The sequence below is a fragment of the Aspergillus tanneri genome, assembly GCF_003426965.1.
Source record: "Aspergillus tanneri strain NIH1004 chromosome Unknown AapTan_4_pilon_pilon_pilon, whole genome shotgun sequence".
Lineage (NCBI taxonomy): Eukaryota > Fungi > Ascomycota > Eurotiomycetes > Eurotiales > Aspergillaceae > Aspergillus > Aspergillus tanneri.
The window spans coordinates 4,293,564-4,315,280 of record NW_022984631.1 but is presented as its reverse complement, the minus strand read 5'-3'; the positions used below and the strand labels follow the sequence as shown (position 1 = coordinate 4,315,280).

Sequence of the window (21,717 nt, the reverse complement as noted above, 5' to 3'; positions counted from 1 at the left end):
CTCGAATAGCAAGTGATGGGAGTTCGTCCATAAGGCCGGCAGCCTCCATTTCAAAACAGAGTATGTCTAGATCTTGAGCAATAAAATCGCGAGTCTTGGCATCTTTTATGACCTGATCTCCGGAAGCGATCAAACCATAATGAAAATAAGGGTCATCCGTTATCCGCTCGGGACGGTTCACTAACTGGGTCAGATCACATGCCGAACAGTTGTGTTTGCTATCCTCATGATTGTATGTCGGTCGGAATAGCCAGTCGTCTTTTGGTCGCGAAAACTGTTCTCTCATCTCTTCACATTTGTGCAGTTCATTAATCAAGATTTTGCTAATCAGCCTTTTTCCTGTCATATAATAACTCTCTAATTGAGACACAGCCTTTAGCAACACTGGAGGAGGTTTATTAAGCGACCCGGTGTGTTGGAATCGTCCGTCACGAAGTGTCTTGCCGTAGTCATATTGGATAACACCACTTGAAGTGGCGGTTGGCTTGCTGATTACAACATCACCAAGGCGAATGTCAGCACTTTGGCTCGGGACTCCGCCTCCAATACCCACCATCAATCCGAACCGGATACTCCGAAAGGTAGAGACCATATGTGACGCCACAGCTGTAGCGGATATCGTCCCATAGACACCGCCAGGCAGACAGGCCACCACCACATTGTGGCCGCTGACACTGCCAAGTGTGTAGACATTGTGGTCGCTTTGTGGCTGGGGGAGCGGAGGGTGAACCTGGTCCAGCATGACCTTCGCGGCCGCCATTTCCAGCGACAAGGCGCAGATCCACGCGACCGTATAGTCGTCGTGTGTGAACATCATTTTATGTCATGCATAATAATAAGGTGAAACTTAGCGAGAAGAGATCAGGTACTCTTTGGTTAGAGAAGAAAGAGCACTTATTACGGTAGGTATTAGAACTGCAGGATAAAATTCTTTAAGGGCATGTCTAAATTCAAGGTCTGGAGTTGGAGGGGTAATCTGATACGTGTTCTTGTGAGGCTGTCGCGGTTCAAAAAGCCAATCATGGCTGGCCCCGAGAATATATAAATCAGTAAAAAGCAAACAGAGAAAGGCGTTAACAGCACTCAAGCAATAACCCCAGTTTCTCAAGATGATCTCCGAAAGTCCCATCAACAAGCCGAGACAGTTAAGTTGCTAGTCATAGTAATAAAAAAAAATAAAAAACTAGAAGCCTGAGGTGTTGTATAATTATCTTAGGGATTTCGAGAGATCTGGCATGCCCTCTTCGGAGTCGGAATAGACACCCACGACGCCTTGACTCTCAGAGGTTTATCATGATTAGTCAGAAATTTTAGGCATCAACAGATCAGGACGTTAGCCAACCAAGCCCGAACCCGTCAACCACAGAGGCAATATCGATTGTTTGCTGGGAGGAAACTATATTTCTTCAACAGTACTTCCAGCATGACGAAAATGACCCTCTGCGCTCTGTGTTCTTGCACCCACAACGTCAATGCACCATTCTAAAAATGCATCAAATCCTTGCTCTGGGTCCTCTTCATATACCTTCCAGTTGCGCTTAATAAAGGCTTTTAACTCTGCAAACATCTCTTCGATGGGGTTGAGGTCTGGTGAGTATGGGGGCAGGTACATCAACTTCACTCCAGCATCGCTACACATCTGTTCCAAGCGCTCAGTATGATGGAACGACGCATTGTCCATTATCAGCACAGATTTGGGCTCCGGCCACCTCCCACAGTGATGAAGCAGCTGCTCCACAAAATCTTCAAATATTGATGCATCAGTGGATCCCTGGAAGACACGCGCAAGAATAACACCGTCTTGTGCATATGCAGGCAGTATTTGATATCGTTGTCGCGATGAAACCGAGAGATCTGCACTGGTGTCACTCCAACGGGGGACCAAGCTGTGCGCCTAAATCCAATCCGCTTGTCACATCCCGACTCATCGACATAAACAAGGCGATACGAACGAAAATCGGACAGGCTGTGGAGATAGTAGTCCCGCAAATCTGCATTACGCTCTTGAGCGATCCGACGAGCTGCTTTCTTAGACCATCCCACTGATATAAGTGCCCTCCTAATACTGGCGGTGGTCACTAAAGTATCGAATTCATCCCACAAGAAAACTGCCATTTCATCTAGGTACAGATCCGGCTTTGCGAGGAGATGCTCACGAAGGGCGTCCAGCATAGGTGGGGTCACTGTTCGTGGTCGGCCGGCCTTGTTTGGAGGTGCCTTGACACTGCCGAAAAGTCGCAGGTTAGAGCGAATATATCGAATGCTGCGCTCACTGCAGCCAGCTACATCAGCCATTTGAGCAGTAGTTAATGACCTGCTTAAGATCATGTCGCGAATGAGCTCATGCTGAGATGCCGCCAGATTCGGGGCCATTTGGAACACATGAACAGCTTATTTGCAAGCCAGATTGTGGAACATGAAGTGAGCAGCTCTGCAGGAGATCATTTTGCTGTGAATTGGTTGCCTGTAATGCGATGTAACCGTAAACAATCGAAAGTTCCAGAATTAAACATTGCTGGTAACATTACAAACACATGTGGGACTGCCAAGGAACTAAAGTCTTAGAAGTGGGGCTACAAAACAATTGATGAGTGTTTGAGGCGGAAAGCGATTTCGAATGTCACTGTATTAATAAGTATTACTATTACAGTCTATATATAAAATACGGTTTGCTGTACAGCATTTTTCTGATTTCAGAAATCCGGAGTATTCTGCCCTGTAATGTTCAGCCCAAGCTTTGACAGTCCTCAGCACTGCGGATTTTCCTATCTTTATTAAAATAATCTCCCGCAAGAAGAATCGTTTCAAGCCTTCGTAAGATTAAAAAGAAATTGTCTATCCTGGTCTGTTAAACCCTTCATCTTCAATTCGGTTTCCTGAATAATTAGGGTCTTAAAGTTGTCAAGCAACCCTTTGTAGCATTCCTCTAGAATCTCTAGCCCGTCCCATTCATCAAGGAGATCCCAACTAAGCCAGAGGACATCTCACCGAAGACTGAGGTAGAACGAACCCTTCGCGGTTGTCGAGTGCTTAATAAATGCGTATTCTTTCAATGTATGCTCACGAGATTCTCAACAAATCCTAAGAGCCAGAGGAGGGGACACATCTCCAACAGCAGTTTGCCTTCGCTGTTCAAATCTCTCATAGAAAAGTCAGTTCGCAGAAGCGCAGCCTATGAGCTTGCAGGACGTAAATAATATAAGTCTGGGCATAATGCGTCACCAGAATAGCTGAAGTCTGTCGCCGCTTCGATTACTCGTGCTTCGGGCCATGTGTATTCCCAAATCATTAAGCGTATCTCTACCGGGAGTACTGGAAAGAACCAAATATGCTGTTGGCCCTTTACTAACTTATCCAGTGGTACATCACCCTGGAGGGATGTCGCACCGCTGTGTGAGTTAAATCTAAAGCCTTCTATAAGGTTTTCCAGCCATGGAGACAGATGGTAATCCCGCCCATATTGTTTATTTGGTACCGGTGATTCCCGGTTGTTTCCAGATACTGTTGCTATGTCTATATCAGCCGTGCAAGTTGATCATATAGTTAGCTCCTGTTCCCACAAATAATTGCTTCGTCCACATACAAAGATCCTGCATCGTACTATCGTACAAGCTGTTTGGTTGATAATTATAGAACAATTGGTGGGTGGATGATTGTAGTTTGTCTATATTGCTTGCAGTGCTGCAGAGTTATTATAGATAACGCTATCTTTTATAAGCGCTTAGCATGACATCCTTCAGCCTGGAAAAATGTGTCGGGCCTAGGTTTGTTCTTTAGTGCTGTGGGCGGCCAAGACGCTAAATGCGAACCCTTTTGGTGCCGCATTATTAATATCGTGATAGGGGTATCCTGAATATCGCCTTAGGCGAGGGGTCGGGGTATGAATCATCATCATCATTATTAATATCGATTGACGTTTTTCACCATGAATCTAGACTCGGCAGTGGAGTCGCTCATTCCCTGTTTAGATTGATCGTTTTAGATGTGCCATGCTAAAAGAATTACTAGCTCTACTAGTAAATGCACTGAGCTTTTCGATATGTCCCATTTGCTTGACGGTTAATTCCCCATTGTACTTTGTTGCAGTAGGAGAAAAGGGTTCAGAAATATCAAGAGATAAAGAACGAGGGTTATCAATTCAACGAACCCATTATGTACTGATAGTTATAGAATGCCGAATATCTCCCAGTTCTCACCAGCTGAGGCCTACTGTGTCCATTAAATTATGCAAAATACAATGGTGGTATACTACCAATTTATTTGGGAGAGACAGAGAATAGCGCATGGCACATTGATTCTATATTGGTAATGTTCACAGCAGAGGTACGAGGCCAAAACAACTATTTGATCCTACAGCTAGAAGTAATACATGATATATCAAAGGTAAATATTACCTAGTAGCTTTAATAAAGGCTCTGTGCGCTGTTGACGGTATGTTTGAATTTTTTCAATAACAGATAAAACCTTTATATTATCCAGCCGTAGGCCAGTTCAAGTGTAAACGCTACTCAAACACTAGCTTTTTATCAACCATAGGCTCTGCCTTTGAGACATCTTCCAAAGTAGCAGGGTACAGAAGCTCCTGGTTCGACCGTTCCTTTTTCGGCGCTGGATACTCCGTAGTATCGTCCTCATGGACCCATTTTCTTTTCCTTGATACACAGTTGCGACGTGGCTCCTCAATAGAATGAACATTATAAAAGTGGCGTCGAAGGTCCATGGTGGTGCTGTAGACTCTATTCTCACAACAAGGATGAGGGCACTGAATAGGGCCTTTCTTGTCGATCTCCGCCAAATGTTTGTTATCGATATGGTTTATCAAGGTAGCTTTCTCTCTCCATTGTTGGAATCGTTGCTCGGGTTCCTGGCTCTTGTCGCCTAGGCAAAAGGGGCAAAACCCAGGAGCTACCAGTGTATAGCGAAACCTTAACAGACCGCAACGCGGTTGAAGTTGGTCTAGATGGAAGCGACAATGCTCCCTCCAAGCTTCCTCAGTCTTGAACCACTTGGCACATAAATAACACCACTCAAGGAAAGTTTTGTTGGCTCGTCGATGTGCTCTTTTGCCATTTTTGTAACGCTGCTGGTACGGTGCAGCATTCAGCGATTTTCTTCTGCATTGCAGAATATGCTTAGAACGATTTTGTATATCAACACTATAAGTATTAGCCTACTGGATGTAGCTATTAATTCATGTGACAAACCTGGTAATTTCGATTGAACACACTGGGCATCGTCCATCCCTTGGTGATTCACCTGGGTAGTATGCAACCCTCTCCTTTGAGGTACAGATTCTTAACATATCGAGCATGCACTGTCGTCCAAGTTCACTGTTGATTGATATTTCAGTAAATAGGTTATCCCGTAAACGTTGTCTCTCTGGCATGTACTTGGAGTAGATGGAAAATCGGCAGGTTGAATCACGCTCTGTGAAATCCCTTCCAGCAATATAGTCATCATAAGAGGATTGCCACCAGTTATTGATGAATTCCTGTTTTTGTGCGGCGCTTCTTAGCGGCTTTGGTGTACAGCTTTTCCCTTTGAGATACAAGTTCGCTATGCTCTTTTGGCCTTCCGTCTATTGCTTTGGTCAAATTATCGATTCTTTGATATAAATCAATCATCTCTTTGTCATTTTCGATTTCGGCAAGAGCAGCTGCGTCGAGCTTCTGAGGCGCATTAGGATCGCGGTGGTGGGCCATGCTTTCTTCTATCTCCAGGCATTCGTAGTCGGGATCAATGTTCCAGTAGGTGGCTTGAATATCGGCGTTTGAATTTTGATTGGTATTTAAGGTATGTATCTGGATTCTGATGATCCAACGCCTGGCTTCGGGTTGCCTCAGATGCTTTTGCTGTAAGAGCGTTAATATTGCTAGAATACTGTAGTATTCAGGTAACATACAGTCAATTACACTTGCGACCCTGCCTCTAATCCCATGAATCCTGAGCGGATCTCGGAAGCATTCACGTTGCGCTAGGGATGTGAGGTCATGGTGTAAGGATGAAAATGTCAAGCCACGGACAGGGTCCGGTCCATCAGAAGTCACCATACGAAGTACTGGCAAATTCTTTGCATTATCTTCCCATTCAAGGGTCCATGATTCTCGCCCCTTTGGAGGAACTTTTGATAGTAACTCATCCACGGTGTGGATTCCTTAAAAAGCCCGATCTGCTAAACCCGCAACCATGACATAGAAGACAAAGTTCCTTCCAAGCACCTTTTGCTCTGTAATCCAAGTCTTCGGGCTATTATCTTTAGCTAATTATTGCGAGTCTTGGGGACAAAAACCTACATAACCTTCTCATCGCTATAGCGAAGTCCTTTAACAAACTCTGGATCTATAGTAACCCATCGTTTGATTTTGTTGTCCTTGTATTGGATATTGAAGCGAAGATGCTATAATAAAAGTAAGCATATACCTTCTTTTTTATACTCTAGGCTTTTTAGCTCACCTTGTAGTAGAGACATTCGTTGGTATTTTTCTATAGGAGCTGGACTCGACGATAGCACCAGCTCTGGCTCCAGAGGCCGAAAACAATGAGAGGGCAAAAGCATCTTGAAATCTTGAGCGCTCATGGATGTAGTCATGGTCATCATCTTGGAATAACCGCCTTAAAAGAAGATCAATGTCTTTTGCTGTAACATGGAACTTCTCTCTATGTTTTGTCTGAAGCCCATATCTTGGTGTCAATTCATTTCGAATATGCTTAAAAAGTCAGCGAGTGCCATTGGTAGACAGGAATCAATAACAAACATTATAAACATCTTTTCTTGACTGCAATTGGGAGCACTCTAGAAGTCTTTTTCTCCCATTCAGCAATAAAGCAAGAAAGGTTATAACGGACACTATGTTGAGAAGGCAAGTCTCCTTTGCGTAGACAAATATAACTCTCACAGAAGAGTTTTAGGACTTGAGCAGGAGGGTCCGGCTCTTGCTTTGCAAAGTACCTATCTTCAGGTTCATCTGTGGTCATCATCCATCTAATATAGGATTAATAATTGCTTGTAAGCCTAATCAAGTCACCGATTACCCACAATTTCCAATTCTCAACAGCATGGTTGTAACGTTCATCAGTAGCTGGGGCCCTCTTTTTTATGGGAAACCTCGTTTTCCTTATTTTTTTCTTCTCATACTGGTACTCTATAGTGAACCCCCGTTCTTCACCGAGTTTTCGGAGCTCCTCAACTTTTCTTTGTCTTTGCTCCTCGAGCGAGATAGACTTGTAATCACGTGACATGATTTTGTATAGAATAATATGGTCGATTGCCGAATAAAATCTTCCTGAGTTCTTTGGAAGGGAAAGAAAACAATGGTCAAGAAAGCAGGGTGCCCTCTATTTATTTTACAGTAGCAATTCCCCTCAACCCCTAAATCATTGTGCTCACCCACCTGCTCACCCAGCTCACCCAGCTCACCCGCGCTCCACAGATGGCTCACCCAGCTCACCTGCACTCATCTTCTGAGTTAGCGGCGCTCACCCATAAAGCGGCAACTAGTGCAGGGCTTAAGTATCAATTGACCGCGTTCATTATGCGGTTTAAGTACGGCTGAGCGGACGGGAAGCCCTGTTCTCCACACCCTGTGGTCGTATGTGCTAGAGTGTGTCCAGTATTCAATATTAGAAACGCTAGATGAAGTAGTTCATAAAGTGCAGGAGTAACAGTAGTTGGTCGACAGGCGGTGAGCAGAAAGGGCCAGAAGCATAGAAGCGTCTACCACCTCGGGATTCGTTTTCTTTTCCTAATGGCATATATCAGAGTATGATAGATATAGATAATCCTCCGGGTAAAAAAAAAGGTGAAAATGAAAAAGATACTGTTACCGAATACCGAAATACTACAGTACCTATGAACCTACTCTAGGCGTGAGAACTACGGGCGAGAGAACTAAAAACCAAAACCGCATGTGTCATTTCTCGAAGGATCCGCAGCCTTCACTTAATTGTGTACAGGACACAGGTCGGCTGATGATTAGATCGTGTAACTTTTGCTGGCTCTGGCAATAACTATGAGAGAGAATTTACGTAATTTGACGGATGCTGAGAAATTCTGAGTTTTCGTTAGTTAGCTATTAACAGCAATCTGAAGTAGGCACGAAGATAACACGCGGGCTCATCAAGCGTTACTTTTGTCTTTAAAACCGACCAAAAATTTGAAAACCTAAACCATGACAAACCCACCTCCTGACATGACGTAGAAGCAGGCTCATGAACGTCATATCTGTCTGGTTGCGCCCATTCTATGAGAGAATCACCAAGATACTTGGAATTCCTGACAAGATCGATAAAATCGAGGAGAAAATTCGATTGATCATCAGTTTTAGCATTGATGAAATGTCACCGATTGAATATGCCAAAAATGTCAACGTACCGACGTTTATCGCCCAGGTTCCTGATGAGGCTCTGACGAAGCCGAGAGATGTGCAGCAAATCTTCGACAATATCCCTGTTGCGGACAAGAAGTTCTTTTGGATAGAGGGCACTACGCGCCGGTGGGATGGTTATACCTACTTCCTAAGGCATCCGAAGCAGATGATTGAGTGGCTCGACAAGCAAATGAAGTAGCAATGTTATATTATTTTTCCAAATGTCTTTTTCATCAGTATCAAACAGAATACTATATCTCAAAAAAAGCTATGTCTGCATATAAAGAAAGAAATTCAATATCAATTAAAAGGTGCAAACCATTAAAGACTTCCATCTTACGCTAAGCAAGTGTACAGAGTACAGATAGTAGAATTATCCAACGTTCCTCCTATAGTATTCTATCTACCAGTCCGTTCGGGCGAATGCCATTCACAGACCCTGGGACAAAGTCACTATTATTGATTTCCAATCGATAAGCAGCTATCAACAATATTCTCAACGTATCTATGCCTGACTATCGATTCTTTCAATGGATCCTTATATATGGCAATAGCTCACCCAATTATTACAGTGTGTTTGCCAACTGTTTACCAGGTCACTTGCACATAAGGTCGAGAAAGGTGTACTTGGTCTTCGGCAAGCGCATTTCTTAGTCGACAAGTGCCCCCTTTCCCTGACGGGACTTCAGTTCAATCTCAAGTTATGTTGTATTAATCCTTTTGTGTTTGTACACATTAGGTACGCTCATTTTCACTCACACTGTGTACCTTCAGTTTGCACATCCTTTACTTTGACACCTGGTTAAGCACATATCTACTTCTACAGCCAACTTCTTTCAGAGGATCGTATGATCCGCTAAAATGCGGCATGCTAAATGACATGCCGCCTGACAGCCGACCATCGAACTGCGTGCAGAAGAATAGCATACAACACCTTACTGGCAAGCAGCGCGGTATCCTTTCCGTCGCCAAAAATTGTCTCTTAGGATTTTATGCGTGCAAAGTGTCAGAGGATAACATACTCAGCACTCACATTTCGTAGCTCTACGACTACCATGCCTAAAACAGAAAGGGACAAAGTATCAAGGGCCTACTTTGCATGTCAAGAAAAGAAAACAAGGGTTTGGGCCCGAGACTATTCCTGGAGACTAGTTAGTTATTGATGCAGGGATAGAATACAGGGAGCATCCCATGCGACATGTGCCCGGAACGTCAAATACACTTATTATATAATAAACAAACAGACCGACAAATGCCGAAACATTGCACTGAAGCGCAGGCTAGAGTTCCTCAAACAAGACCGGGTTTTACTGAGAAGAATTTCGAAGCCTTACAGGATGAGAAACAGCATCCTATTAACCTGGCAAGGAGCGAAGCATTCTTTGAGGAATTTTGTATACGTACGAACCAAAGCCTGGACCGACGGAAACCTCCGAGATCCCAGCGGGAGATTATGAAAAGAACGCAAATTGCACATGGCTCGGAACTTAGTGTTGGTCTTGAAGTGATGGATGCAAAACGTTTGATTGACAGTCCTTGCCACAGTCCTGCAGAGTCATAACCATCAGTCAGAGAAAGGAATGTATGAGTCTTAATCGGTCTCGCTGAATCCTTTCGCTGACCGATGTTGCTGTCGGAATGGACATCATTGGTCTACAACAGCTAACTGCCTGACGGCTCGCACCGCTTGTGGAAGAGGGGGGGGATATACACAGTCTAACAAGTCCCGTATGCTCCAAGATCTCTCCAAGTGCGACCCTACAGGTGTCTTCCAGGCCTGTAGCCTAGATATTTAAAGTCGACCAGTGCACCAGTGGAGAACCCCTCCTGAATAGCTAGAGCCAATAGTTTAGGCGCAATTGAAGATGCGTGTACGAACTGTAATTATGTATGTCTATTGATATTTACAATCCATCAATGCAAGAGTAATCCAAGCTCGGGTATCTCTACACAACATTCAATTATGCACCTGCAACGATGTCAATCCTCCATCCAGGACTATCTGCGAGCCCGTCGTGAACGTGGCCTCGAATCCCAGAAATGCGACGGCGCGGGCAATCTCTTCAGGCTTTCCAATGCGTCCCAACGGGGTCGAGGTGACACCCTCTTTCTCAAAGGCCGAGCGGTCCGCCTCGGACACGTTCGCCACGCCCATTGTGGGCGTCTGCACGAAACCTGGCGACACGGCATTGACACGGACGCGACGACTGGATAGTTCGGCGGCCAGGGTCTGCACAAGCGAGTGCACGGCGGCTTTGGCGGCGGAATAAAGCGCCATTCCAGGGATGCCAACCTGATTGGCGACGGAGGTGGTGAAGACGATTGCGCCACCGTCACGCACCATCGGGGCGAGTTTCTGCGTGACGAAGAAGGCACCGAACACGTTAGTGTCCATGGTTTTTTGGAAGGAGGCATCAGTGACGGCATCGAAGCGTTCCAGGGCGGCGTATCCGGCATTGATAAAGACCAGGTCAATCGGTGTGTCCGCGCCGAAGTATTCCTCTGTCGTAGGAACTAGTTGCGCAATGGCCTCGCTGGAGGTGATGTCGCAGGACACGACGCGACCGCGGTCGCCCAGCTGTTCCTGGGCATTGCGAATGGGATCGGGACTGCGGCCGGTAACGAGCACTTGTGCACCCTGATCGACTAGCAGTCGGGCTGTCGAGAGACCGATGCCGTGGCTGCCGCCGATGATGATCGCTTTTTTGCCAGAGTATGCTGCCATTGTGGGAGGAAATGGAGGATATAGCTGATCAAGAAGTGATTCAAGATGGTGAAAAGAGAGCAGGGATTTCAGCTCGGTCTGATAAGCTAGCTGGAAGCTGGATTGGACTCTGTCTGATGAATAGGAAAGTCCTCAAGACCGGACACGAAGCGAATTAATATATCTTTGATGATCTTGCCGTGACACTCTTGTTGTCGGTAGTATTCCTAACCAGTGAGTCAATACCAAGATATTTTCGTGCCATTTGTGATGCTTACTCATATACAAAGTGTTGTGGAACTCAGGGGAAATGGGGCGTAGGGAGCTATTCTATCAGCTACAGGCCAACTAGCCACATTAGGAAGTAGATGTCATTCAGTGGAAACACCAGGAATCACAGGATCTCAACCAACTGAGTCTCTTGCATTCCTATCTAGGTGCTCAACTCTAGATCTTTTGGGTGCTCTACTATCTAAAGGATTCAGGGGTTGAATCGATCGTCAGATACTCCGCACCGCCAAGTCGGGCGGATTATAGTGTTTCCGTAACACAAAGGAGGCTGATGCTGCTGGAAAATTCCATCGTATCCAGAATGTATGTGCGTGGGGTGTTTCATTCTAGTGTCTCCTTGGCATTGGCGATATCCACCTTAAGGTCCAAATGATCGTGTACGTCAAAAGTAAAAGGGTACAGGCTGAGACTTTCTAACGGAATAAAGTTTGGGATGGAGATATTATCTATAATAAAAACAGATAGCTAGTATAGACTATACAGAATGATGTCATTATTCATACTCTAGGCATATATATTACTAATATCTTCATTATTCTATATTTTTGACTTAGCCGAGCATTCGTGTGACGAGCACACACCTAGCGATGAAAGCTCCATTTCTACGCCAAGAAAGTATGCCGATCGTGAACGAAAGTAAAATACTACCCTGGGTATGGACACGCTGAGATATGTCCGTTGACTCTTATGACCCCATATTGCTTCCAGTAAGTTAGAACTTGGAATCAGCCTCGGTATATGCAGGACTCCATTAAGCATGTAGCTATATCATATAGATGATTGCTCTAATATGGAGTTTATCATCTTTCCCAAGAGTGAAAATACCTGCCATAAGGACCTTGAGTCTCATCGTTTGTTATAGAGTTAATTTCATGGGAACTTGAGAGAGGGGGGTGGGTGGATGAGCGTTTAAAGAATAACTAATTATAAATAAGTAGTAATCAATGGATGTTAGAGATGACATCAAGGGACCACTTTTGAGTCTACTACGCATGTTTATCGAGGTCGCAGCACGCGATTCAGACTACCAGAAGTCCTGACAGAATGAGGCATGGTGTAAAATCTGCTCATAATTAGGCCCTTGACCGATGCTGCATCGGGTACTGCTTACTATACATTATCCAGTATGGTAGGACCTCGGTGGTTCAGGGGTTGTATGGAATTATCAGGGCTCATTTCCCTGTACGCCAAGCCCATCTTCAAACCCATCCTTTTCTGTTATATTCCCATAATATCGCTCAGAGATGACTGTATTCTCTTATTCTAACATTATTATCTTATATTTTATAACCTGGAGGTGGGGTGTCCACAAGATTTTGCAGGGCGCACATCTTTCCGTGCTAATTCCGAAGAACCGAAGTAAAGCCGAAGAGCTGAAAACCAATGAAGTCAACTGCTTGAGAAATCGGAATCAAAGTGGGAGAAAAAAAAAAAAAAGGAGCGGGAAGTAAAGCATGATACTTATCTTGTGCCTGAAATTGTGCATTGATGCAGATGGGGGTTTGAGGATGTTGTGTACGCTCATATTAGCAACGGCGAACTCGCGGTCCATCAATACAACCATCCAAAGAGTAAGTAGTCTGGCGTGCTATGTAAATTTGTAGTTACAGTACGTAAAATAGTATGAGGCATTTATTTGCATTCTGCAAAATGACATGCTGAAGAATGGTCACGTCGGATTTGCACCTTAAACGTGTCCCGACAGGGAATTTCATAAATAGATATCCATATTGTGGTCCGCATCTGGCAATTATTAGCCGATTGACGGACTTGCACAACTAGTTGCATGATGTACCATCCTTGTATATTAAGGGCGGTGCAGAGTGAGATTCCTCCTAATCTTGCCTTCCGCATTTTGTGATTAACTTGTAGGGGGAATCTTCCAAAATCGTAGATGATTTCAGACATATATACTCGGTATAGAGAATGTGAAGGGAGGATACATTTGAAAAAATTAAGGTCCATACAGGGGCTCGCCTTTCGCTTGAGTTCAGACTCCGCACGATAAAAGATTCACCCGTCCGACATATATTGGTGGTGAAGGAAGCACTGTCTTATCTGTTATGGAAGATTTGACACATTGGAGTGTGACGTTCACATATTCGGGCCTGAACGAGCCTTGGTTGTCGGATCCACGATCAACTTCTTAGGTAGAATTAGTGATTCCGAAATCTTACATTCTTTTGTGGGGTTTAGTTGGTACCGTCGTCAATGATATGCATCTGCCTTGTATCAGTTTGTTCTTCACCTTGTGTGTATTTGGATCCATCCCATCACTTTTGCTAAAGTTTGGTATTCTTCACTTTCTGCATTTGGATACAAGTAGCGGCCATGAGAGAGAGGTCCTTTGTAATGGGGCCACGGCAAGTTCCCTTGTCATTTACAGACTTACCAGCGTGGCATTTCAGTGTCATCATCCAGTTTTGATTACAAAGATTTTTTGAACAATTGACGTCTGTTGGCATTGTAACGCCAGTGAGGTAGTAAAGAATATTGATTTGGGATAACATTTTCCTGGCCGCTAAGCTTGTCCCAGAACTCTTCACGAGACATTCAGTAAAGAGATATAGATGCTTTTCAATATATGACGTAGATATCCTAAGAACATTTAACTATTACTCTCAGAAAAAGTGATATGGCTTCTATCAGAATAAAGCTAGTCTATATTGGGACATTATGTGAAACAGTTATGACGTGATGATCCTGGAGATGAATGGTCAACATAAAACATAACACAATCCTGCTACACCTATAATTCTGACACTATCCAGCAAGCTGGGTTTATGTTAGGCGGGACATTTAACGTAACCGATAAGCGAGCGTTTCACCTCTATATCCCACATAGAACAGTCCTTTTAACAACCTGAATATCTCAATAGCAAAATGATTTATTGCCTATCGAGAGGCTCTATACATAATATATTGGTTTATAGTATAATGTAATATTAATAACAAAACTAAACCTTTTCTAGTTTGTCATTGCTGAGATATCTAAGGTTTAGAACCTTGTACAGTACCAAGAAGATGACTCTGGATTCTAGTACGCGGTTCTCTCCCGGGATGATGGACCCTGTCGGGCCCAGCTTACAGTTGTGCCGGATTAGCTGGAGAAAGCTATTGTGATATTCGGTTCCTGAGAGACATAGGTTTATACCAAAGGAGGTTATTATAAATGTAATGGGGCAGGTAGATGAGTCCTTTCTAATCCGCCTTCATTGTTGTCACCTATTATATGAGAAGTTCTATAGTAAATTTATACTAGATCCATCCGACTGTATAGTCATTATAGGATAAGACTTCTGGAGTTGTCACCGTATGTCCTCAGGAGCTGGCTCATTTATACCTCCAGCAAATGAGAATCGAACGTCCTCCGCGCCACCCAGCAGGATATTTACCCGGATGCTCTTCAACCATCTTTGATGACTCCATCCAAGTTTGTTACAAAAGCTTTTTGGCTATGCTGCCAGCCGGCCTGACCCGGGTTTCGGGCAACTGGACAGATTTTCAGAACCCTTGCCAAGTTGCTCAAGCTTTGTACGGGTATAACTACTCTCAGGGGCGGGGCTGCTGGGAAGATAAAGTGTATTCCAGTAGTGGAGCAACTCCCGTTAGGCCGGCAAGTAATGTGCAGTGCTCAGCAGCATCCAACACGAGGAAGCGGGCGTCTTGAAACGTATAGATCGGGTATCATCAATCTGCCGGGCGCCGAACGAAATATCTTGATGATCTACGCTCGCCCTCATAATTTTGACGTTGTCACGAAACCCGTGTAATTATTTGATCTTTTTCAGCATGGCAGGGTCCCAGGTAGCTGAGGCCCCGAACTATGGAACGTCACGGTCGATGCTGCAGCGAAGGGCCCCCCAACTTAGCTTAATGCTGTCCCCCGTCACCTCCCCACTGCTGAACAATATGTATTTCGTCTATGGCCACCAGTACAAGGCAAGGTGTTGCTGGAACACGAGGTGAATTTGGCTGATAGAGCTACTTCGCGGCTGACCAGAAGTAATCCAAGCTCATAAGTGGATTTGTATGTAAGGAACTCGAAGATGTGTTCACCGTGTGTATATTCCCCATTTCGAATATGTTGGCGGAGGGACTCACTATTGGACTGCCCGTTAAGGATACAAGGACTACAGTTCGGTATCTTTATAACTAACATAGCCTAAATTGAATGAAATCGGTTGTATGTTGTGTAACCCTTGCCGGGCATCATCCGTACCTGTTCTTCCAAGAGGCTCAATGGCATGATCATTAGGACAATGCCTTGCCGTATTGCTGGAAGTACTGCAATATTATGCTCTTGCCCAGCCAGTAAGTACGACAAGGATTAAGTCTTCTCTATCCACCGAGAGTATTTTGATAACTTGAATCTGCTCATCACGAAGGCCAAACTCTTGACAAGCGTATGACGCAAAAACTCAATACTTGGGGCCTTGCATAGCCAGAAAAATTATGTAAGGCAAAACTAGCAAAGATGAGCCGCGGTATGCAATTTATCCAAGGAAATGCACGTGTGTTGTAGAAATATCGCGTATTCTACGAAGTCAAATGCTCAAAAATTGATTGTAATTTGGGATGAAAGGTGCAAATACCATGCCTACAAAGTAACGGGGGATGCACCGAAAGGCCACCGAGAATTCTCACGCCTTTCCCAGAGAGCACTCTGCCCGATTAGGCATCTCGGGACTGAAAGGACCGACCGCCGTGTGGGCCTCACTCGCTGAGGTAACGTTTACGTCATTATCGCGGACTCTTTACTGGCAAGGCTTAACTAGTTAGGTCTGAACGAACTTACCACGCGACGGTGTTGGCGTTTGACCATGTTTGGATTCCCCTATCTGAACCTCTGCCTCTCCACCGATTGACAAAGTCCCTGTCAAAAAACTATTCAGATCGTGCCTAGATATCCAGGTAACTTTTTTGTGATATGAGTAGTATTGTTGGTTAGTATGATACTGTTGTTCTCACGCTCTCAGGCCTGTGCTTTGCTCGAATTCTTTGGCCCCCCTTCCTCCCGGGCTATTAGTGATATGCCAGTAGGCTAACTCAACGTCATCAGCTCCTGGGAAAGAAAGGAAAGATAATTCTGACTCCCTTTCGAGCGTTGCCGCCGCATTTGACTATTCCTGGACTATGGGCGGCATACCATTACGACATTGGTGCTATGATTGAGCAGCATCAGGTCTTGCCCGAAGGTGATTCCACCATGCGCCACGGTGCGCAAGGCGTTCCTTTCCAAAACTCGGCAGTCGAACCGTCAAGTCTTAGCACGTAGCTATCTTTGAACTGTGGCATGTGGAGCCAAACCTCTATTGAGAATATTCTTCGCATCGTATCTGTTAAAGCAGTGCGTGCTGCATCCTATCTTCGGCCAGGGCACTTGAGGCAGGAAAGCAAATTCCAAAATGCCAACATTTTTTTTGACTGACTTCAATATCGTCTGTGGGACAATGGGTGGTTTCTTCTTACTCTTTGGTCTGGTGTCTTACTTATTAAAGGAGAGGTTCTACCTATCTGAATCATGTCGGTGCCAAAATAATAGCTCTTCCGACGTTGAGCATACTAATATGGTACAGTGATCTCGATGCTGGCTGGCATTGTTTTGTCCCCCCACGCAGCCAATTTCATAAGGCCTCTAGATTATACACTCGGGTCGCAACAGTCTTTGGAGGAAGTTACAATGAATTTCACCAGACTCGTCTTGGGTGTGCAGTTGGTAACTGCGGGTATCCAATTGCCCAGAAACTACCTGCAAGATGAATGGAAGAGCCTGTTGTTACTTCTTGGGCCTGGCATGGCTGCCATGTGGATATGTAGCAGTCTTGTTATCTGGGGCTTGATTCCTAGTTTCCGGTTCCTCCATGCCCTTATAGTGGCAGCCTGTTTAACCCCAACTGATGCAGTCCTTTCAAATTCTATCATAAAAGGGAAGTTTGCTGATAAACATGTCCCTCGCGCACTGCAAAGAATCATCATCGCAGAGTCAGGAGCAAATGATGGCCTGGGCTATCTCTTCCTCTACTTTGGAATGTATCTACTGAAATACACTGGAACGGGTGGAGGTCCTGCGAAAGCTATTGGAACGTGGCTCTACGACACATGGGTATATGGTGTTATACTGGGCACTGTCTATGGCGTCACAGTCGGCTGGTTCTCAAGGAAGTTGCTCCAGTTCGCGGCAGAAAAACATTATGTGGACCGAGAGAGCTTCCTTGTCTTCGCTGTAACCCTTGGAGTAAGTATCGACCCGGACGAGAGTTTGCAGGCTTGGCTTTATGGCACGCTACTGACCAAGGGCAGCTTTTTACCTTGGGAACATGCGGTCTTATCGGAACAGACGATCTTCTGGCTTGCTTCATTGCTGGTTATGTCTTTTCACAGGAGTAGGCTTTCCTTGAGAACCCGTTACTGCTCCCTGCTAATATGACAAGTGACTGGTTCCGACTGGAGACAATGGACGACTCCCTGCAGCCGACTATCGACATGCTCCTCAACCTTTCCGTCTTTGTGTGGTTTGGTGCAGTATGCCCGTGGACCCTGTTTGTGCACAACCATATTATTCCCCTTCACCAGCTCTTCTTTCTGGGATTTTTGATACTCCTAGTCCGTCGGATGCCTGTTGTCTTCGCAATGTACAAATACATGCACCAGATAGAGCATGTCGCCCACGCAGCCTTCGTCGGGTTTTTTGGACCCATTGGTGTTGGTGCCATTTTTTTCCTATCGGCTAGTCGGGAATATCTATGCGGAATTACGGTCGACGGCAGGATGCGGCAGGATGCGGAGAGGGTTTCAGATGCGGTTAATATAGTAGTGTGGTTCTTGGTCGTTTCCAGCATAGTATATCATACCCCATGTCTTTCTACTCCCTTGAACGTATAAAGTTGCGTCCTTTTCTAACGAACAAATAGATAGTTCACGGCCTTTCTATCCCCCTGGTGGTAGCAGGATACCATCTTCCGGGAACCGTATCGAGTGCCTTCAGTACTAGTTTCGCAATCGAGCCAGATCCTGCCTCTCTTCCAGGTATTCAAGAGGCTGAAAGCTCTCGAACGCCTCAGTTATTTGCCAACAACCAAAATCATGGATGTGGCATCGACCGAAAATCGTTTCGGCACCTGTTCCGCCGGATTGGTCGATCGCTGATAAGAATCAGCTTTCCAGCCAGCCTTGTGCAGCCAAGGATGGGTCTGCCTGGGGAGCTCGAGAATCCAGGGGGCCCGGTCGCTGATGAGGCGGAGCGACGTAACCTGATAGCGGCCGAAAACCTAGTCTGACCGGTTCCAATTTTGTGTTTCGCAGGTCATCACAGGCACAGCGTAATGAGACGCTGACTTTCCTTTGTATTTACGCCTGCTGGCTATCTTTCTTATGTAGGATTTATGGGTTTTATATGGTGCTTGAGGACCTCGATTTCTTGCTTCATTGGTGAAGTGCCTGCATAGCTAAAAGTTGGACTGCAATAGGTTAATAGAACTTTGAAAAAAATTGAAAACGCAATCGATGCCTAGAATGATGCTGTATTCTAATGGTGCAATTTACATAACCAACAATTCGAATCGTCTTAGCAGGGACGGCCGATATTGGAGTAATTCGATATATCTGGGTTGCGATTTCATGGAGGGCTGACATCAGAGACGGGTAGAAGTTTTGTAACCACGTTATGAATTAGGTAGTCTTTGGGCAAGGTGCTCCGACGGGTGATGACTATCTGGGCCTGTTGTTTAAGTCAAAGATGTGTAGGTAGTATGTAGGATTTTACCTTTAATATTAGTGTTGCTGCTGCCTTGAATGCGGAAAGAATACGGATTAGGGCTGTATGTTGCACTGTTCGCAGCAGTCAGAGATATATTTTATCTTTAAGCGGATTATACCAAACTATTAATATGTAATCCACGACCAGAGTTACACAAACCTGGTAAAGCTGTCTTATCTGTTCGGGCCGTAGGTACCTGAGCTCTCCCAGTTTAATATTAACTTTAGTTATCTATTTAACTGCTTGTTATATATATGCCTTCTATTATATCTCCTGGTTAAATACTACACCCAAAAGCTTCGCTGTTTTGGAGGGTAGGATTACCTTGCTGTTGATAGTGATTAGTCCCTTGTTGTGCCTGCTTTTCTTGTTAAATAAATTTATTCTGTCTTCTCAGCAGGAAAACAGGAGCTTGTCCGCTGGGCCCCATGCTTAATCCGGGGCATATCTTTTTCCTAGAGCTTTTAAAAGTTTTCCACTGCCGACGGCCCTGCCTGCTAACGGAAGTAGTCGTTAATATACATGAACGCCCCGCTGTTATAGCTAGCCAGCTGGCCGACCAAGTCGGAATTAAAGAAAGCAAACAGGATTAGTGAAAAAGGGGACCCCTAAGTAAAGCCTGTATTTTTAATCGTGGCAGTCTCTGTTTTAAAATCGTTAAATGTGATATTGGCCTCCTGGTTACTTATAAAGCTGTGGATCCACCGCCTTGCCAGCGTCGGGATGCCTTTAACCCGCAGCCGGGTGTCAAGACTTGTCTTGTTAACTCTATTTAAGGTTCCTTTGAGGTTAAGTAAGACCAGTATAACTATCTTCGATCGCAGCTATTCCCGGTCGATAGCATTTGCTAGTACAAGGAGAGTTTGCTTAGCATTACACCATGGTTGGCAGAACTGTGTGTTTGGTAGAAGTCTATGTTTCTTGGCCCAAAATAATAGGCGTCTGGCTATAACAGGCTCTAGTAATTTTCTAAGTGTGTTAAGTAGCGAGATAGGGTAGTATATCCCGGGGACTATGCAGGCTTCTGCAGCACCACAATCCGCGCCTGTCTCCACCAGCATAGGTAATATCTTAAATCCACTAACTTGGTAAAAATAATCGTGACGAGTTTTAAAATATATAGCCTAAGGCACTTCTATACAAGGGTTGGAAGCCTGTTTTCTCTCGGAGTAGTTGTTTCTTTCGCCGGTTAACTAATTAGTATATCCCCAGTTCCGTAATAGATTCCCACGGGATCTCGTCTGCTGGTGGTACTAATTCTTCTTGAGCTTCTACTATCTTCGGGAGGAATAATTCTGTCAAGAGTATTGCTTTGTCCTTGTTATCAGTTAACTTATCCGTGCCTACTGTCAGTAGCGGGTTGGTCGAGAAGCTATTCCGGGGTTTCATGTACGTTGCTGCTTTCCACAGGTGACCTTCTCCGGCCTTGTCCAGGAATTCCCTCCAATGTATGGACTTTGCCATTTCAATAGCTCTAGTCCGCGCTCGGCGTTTCTGGCGCATATTCTCAAATAGGGCCATAGATGTAGAGTGGGCAGGTCCCATTGCTGCACAGCTATCTTGCCGTCTTCGGCGCGCTCGGTGGACTTCAAGCTGCTGTGATTTGAGTTCTGGTGTGAACCATCGCTTCAAGTACCAGGATGGCTTTTGCCCAAGAGACAGAGACATAACTACACTGCCAAAGCTGCCCGTGGTCTAAGCCTTAACAAGTCCTTGCAACTGTGTAAAGCAGCTTCACCAGGCCGGCTTGTTCAGGCCACTGCCCCGGTTTTCGGTTCACTTAACTCCCGATGCGCGACCTCCAGATATTAAGGCCCCCTGCAAAAAATTCTCACACCTAGTGTCTCCATGTTCGCTCTGTAAGCATGCATTATCAGCACCTCAGCTAGAACAATATCACATCCATCGCCCAGCCGCAGGTTCTCAGTGCGAGTGAGATAGTGAAGAATGGTAAAACCTCCCCAACTAGGATGACACCACTCTGGCTGTTAAACTTCAGGTACTTAGTGCGAGTAAGGTAGCTAATTCTGTCTGTTTGCACACCGACGCGCGTCCGTCCTCTCGGGCCTAAGTTTCGGTCCCAAGTATGAGTCGAGTAAACAGTCATTAGATGGTTTTTATAACCCTTTTCCTCTGATTTTTCTGGGCTGGGCGGGCTAGGCAACCACAGAAAACTCTGCGGCTCGGCGATTCTTTTCGCTTCCCTCCGCAAGATAGGAGGGTACTGACACCGGACACCACGAGAAGGTTGAAATCAATCGTCCCAACTGCTTGACGGCGGCGGTTACCCGGCGTGCTCGCCGGGGGCGGGTACTAATGGGTGGTTCGAAGTCGGCTTCCCTTTTGACGATTCTTCGATTACTTCTGCGCTACTGACAAGGCGCTCCTCATAGCCCTGTCGATACCAAGTTAACGTAATATTCTCTGGCGTTTCAAGAGACTTGTTACGTTTTGTTCATAACAAAATTTACAACGCTAGGCTGTTAGAGTTAGTTTTCATATCATGCATGCAGGATCGTGTTAAACGTGATATAAACAATTACCAATGTTGATCAATGGTATTATGCTAACAATATGTCCTAGCGTCCGCACTCCAC

The 21,717-nt window shown here is 45.1% G+C and overlaps 4 protein-coding genes across 4 annotated transcripts; 2 read left to right on the top strand and 2 right to left on the bottom strand.

Annotated features, from left to right (window-relative positions):
- Positions 1-5,477: 5,477 nt before the first annotated feature.
- ATNIH1004_006593 (uncharacterized protein) lies at positions 5,478-6,050 on the bottom strand (the record flags this gene model as incomplete). Its single annotated transcript, XM_033571220.1, has 2 exons — positions 5,478-5,852; positions 5,913-6,050. The coding sequence occupies 2 exons, from the start codon at positions 6,048-6,050 to the stop codon at positions 5,478-5,480; spliced, it is 513 nt and encodes a 170-aa protein (XP_033427252.1).
- Positions 6,051-8,208: 2,158 nt separating this feature from the next.
- ATNIH1004_006592 (uncharacterized protein) lies at positions 8,209-8,565 on the top strand (the record flags this gene model as incomplete). Its single annotated transcript, XM_033571219.1, has 1 exon — positions 8,209-8,565. One exon carries the CDS (start codon positions 8,209-8,211, stop codon positions 8,563-8,565), a length of 357 nt encoding a protein of 118 aa, XP_033427251.1.
- Positions 8,566-10,323: 1,758 nt separating this feature from the next.
- On the bottom strand, positions 10,324-11,091 carry ATNIH1004_006591 (SDR family NAD(P)-dependent oxidoreductase; the record flags this gene model as incomplete). Its single annotated transcript, XM_033571218.1, has 1 exon — positions 10,324-11,091. The coding sequence occupies one exon, from the start codon at positions 11,089-11,091 to the stop codon at positions 10,324-10,326; it is 768 nt and encodes a 255-aa protein (XP_033427250.1).
- Positions 11,092-17,044: 5,953 nt separating this feature from the next.
- On the top strand, positions 17,045-18,641 carry ATNIH1004_006590 (uncharacterized protein; the record flags this gene model as incomplete). Its single annotated transcript, XM_033571217.1, has 4 exons — positions 17,045-17,599; positions 17,665-17,747; positions 17,796-18,204; positions 18,276-18,641. The coding sequence occupies 4 exons, from the start codon at positions 17,045-17,047 to the stop codon at positions 18,639-18,641; spliced, it is 1,413 nt and encodes a 470-aa protein (XP_033427249.1).
- Positions 18,642-21,717: the final 3,076 nt, after the last annotated feature.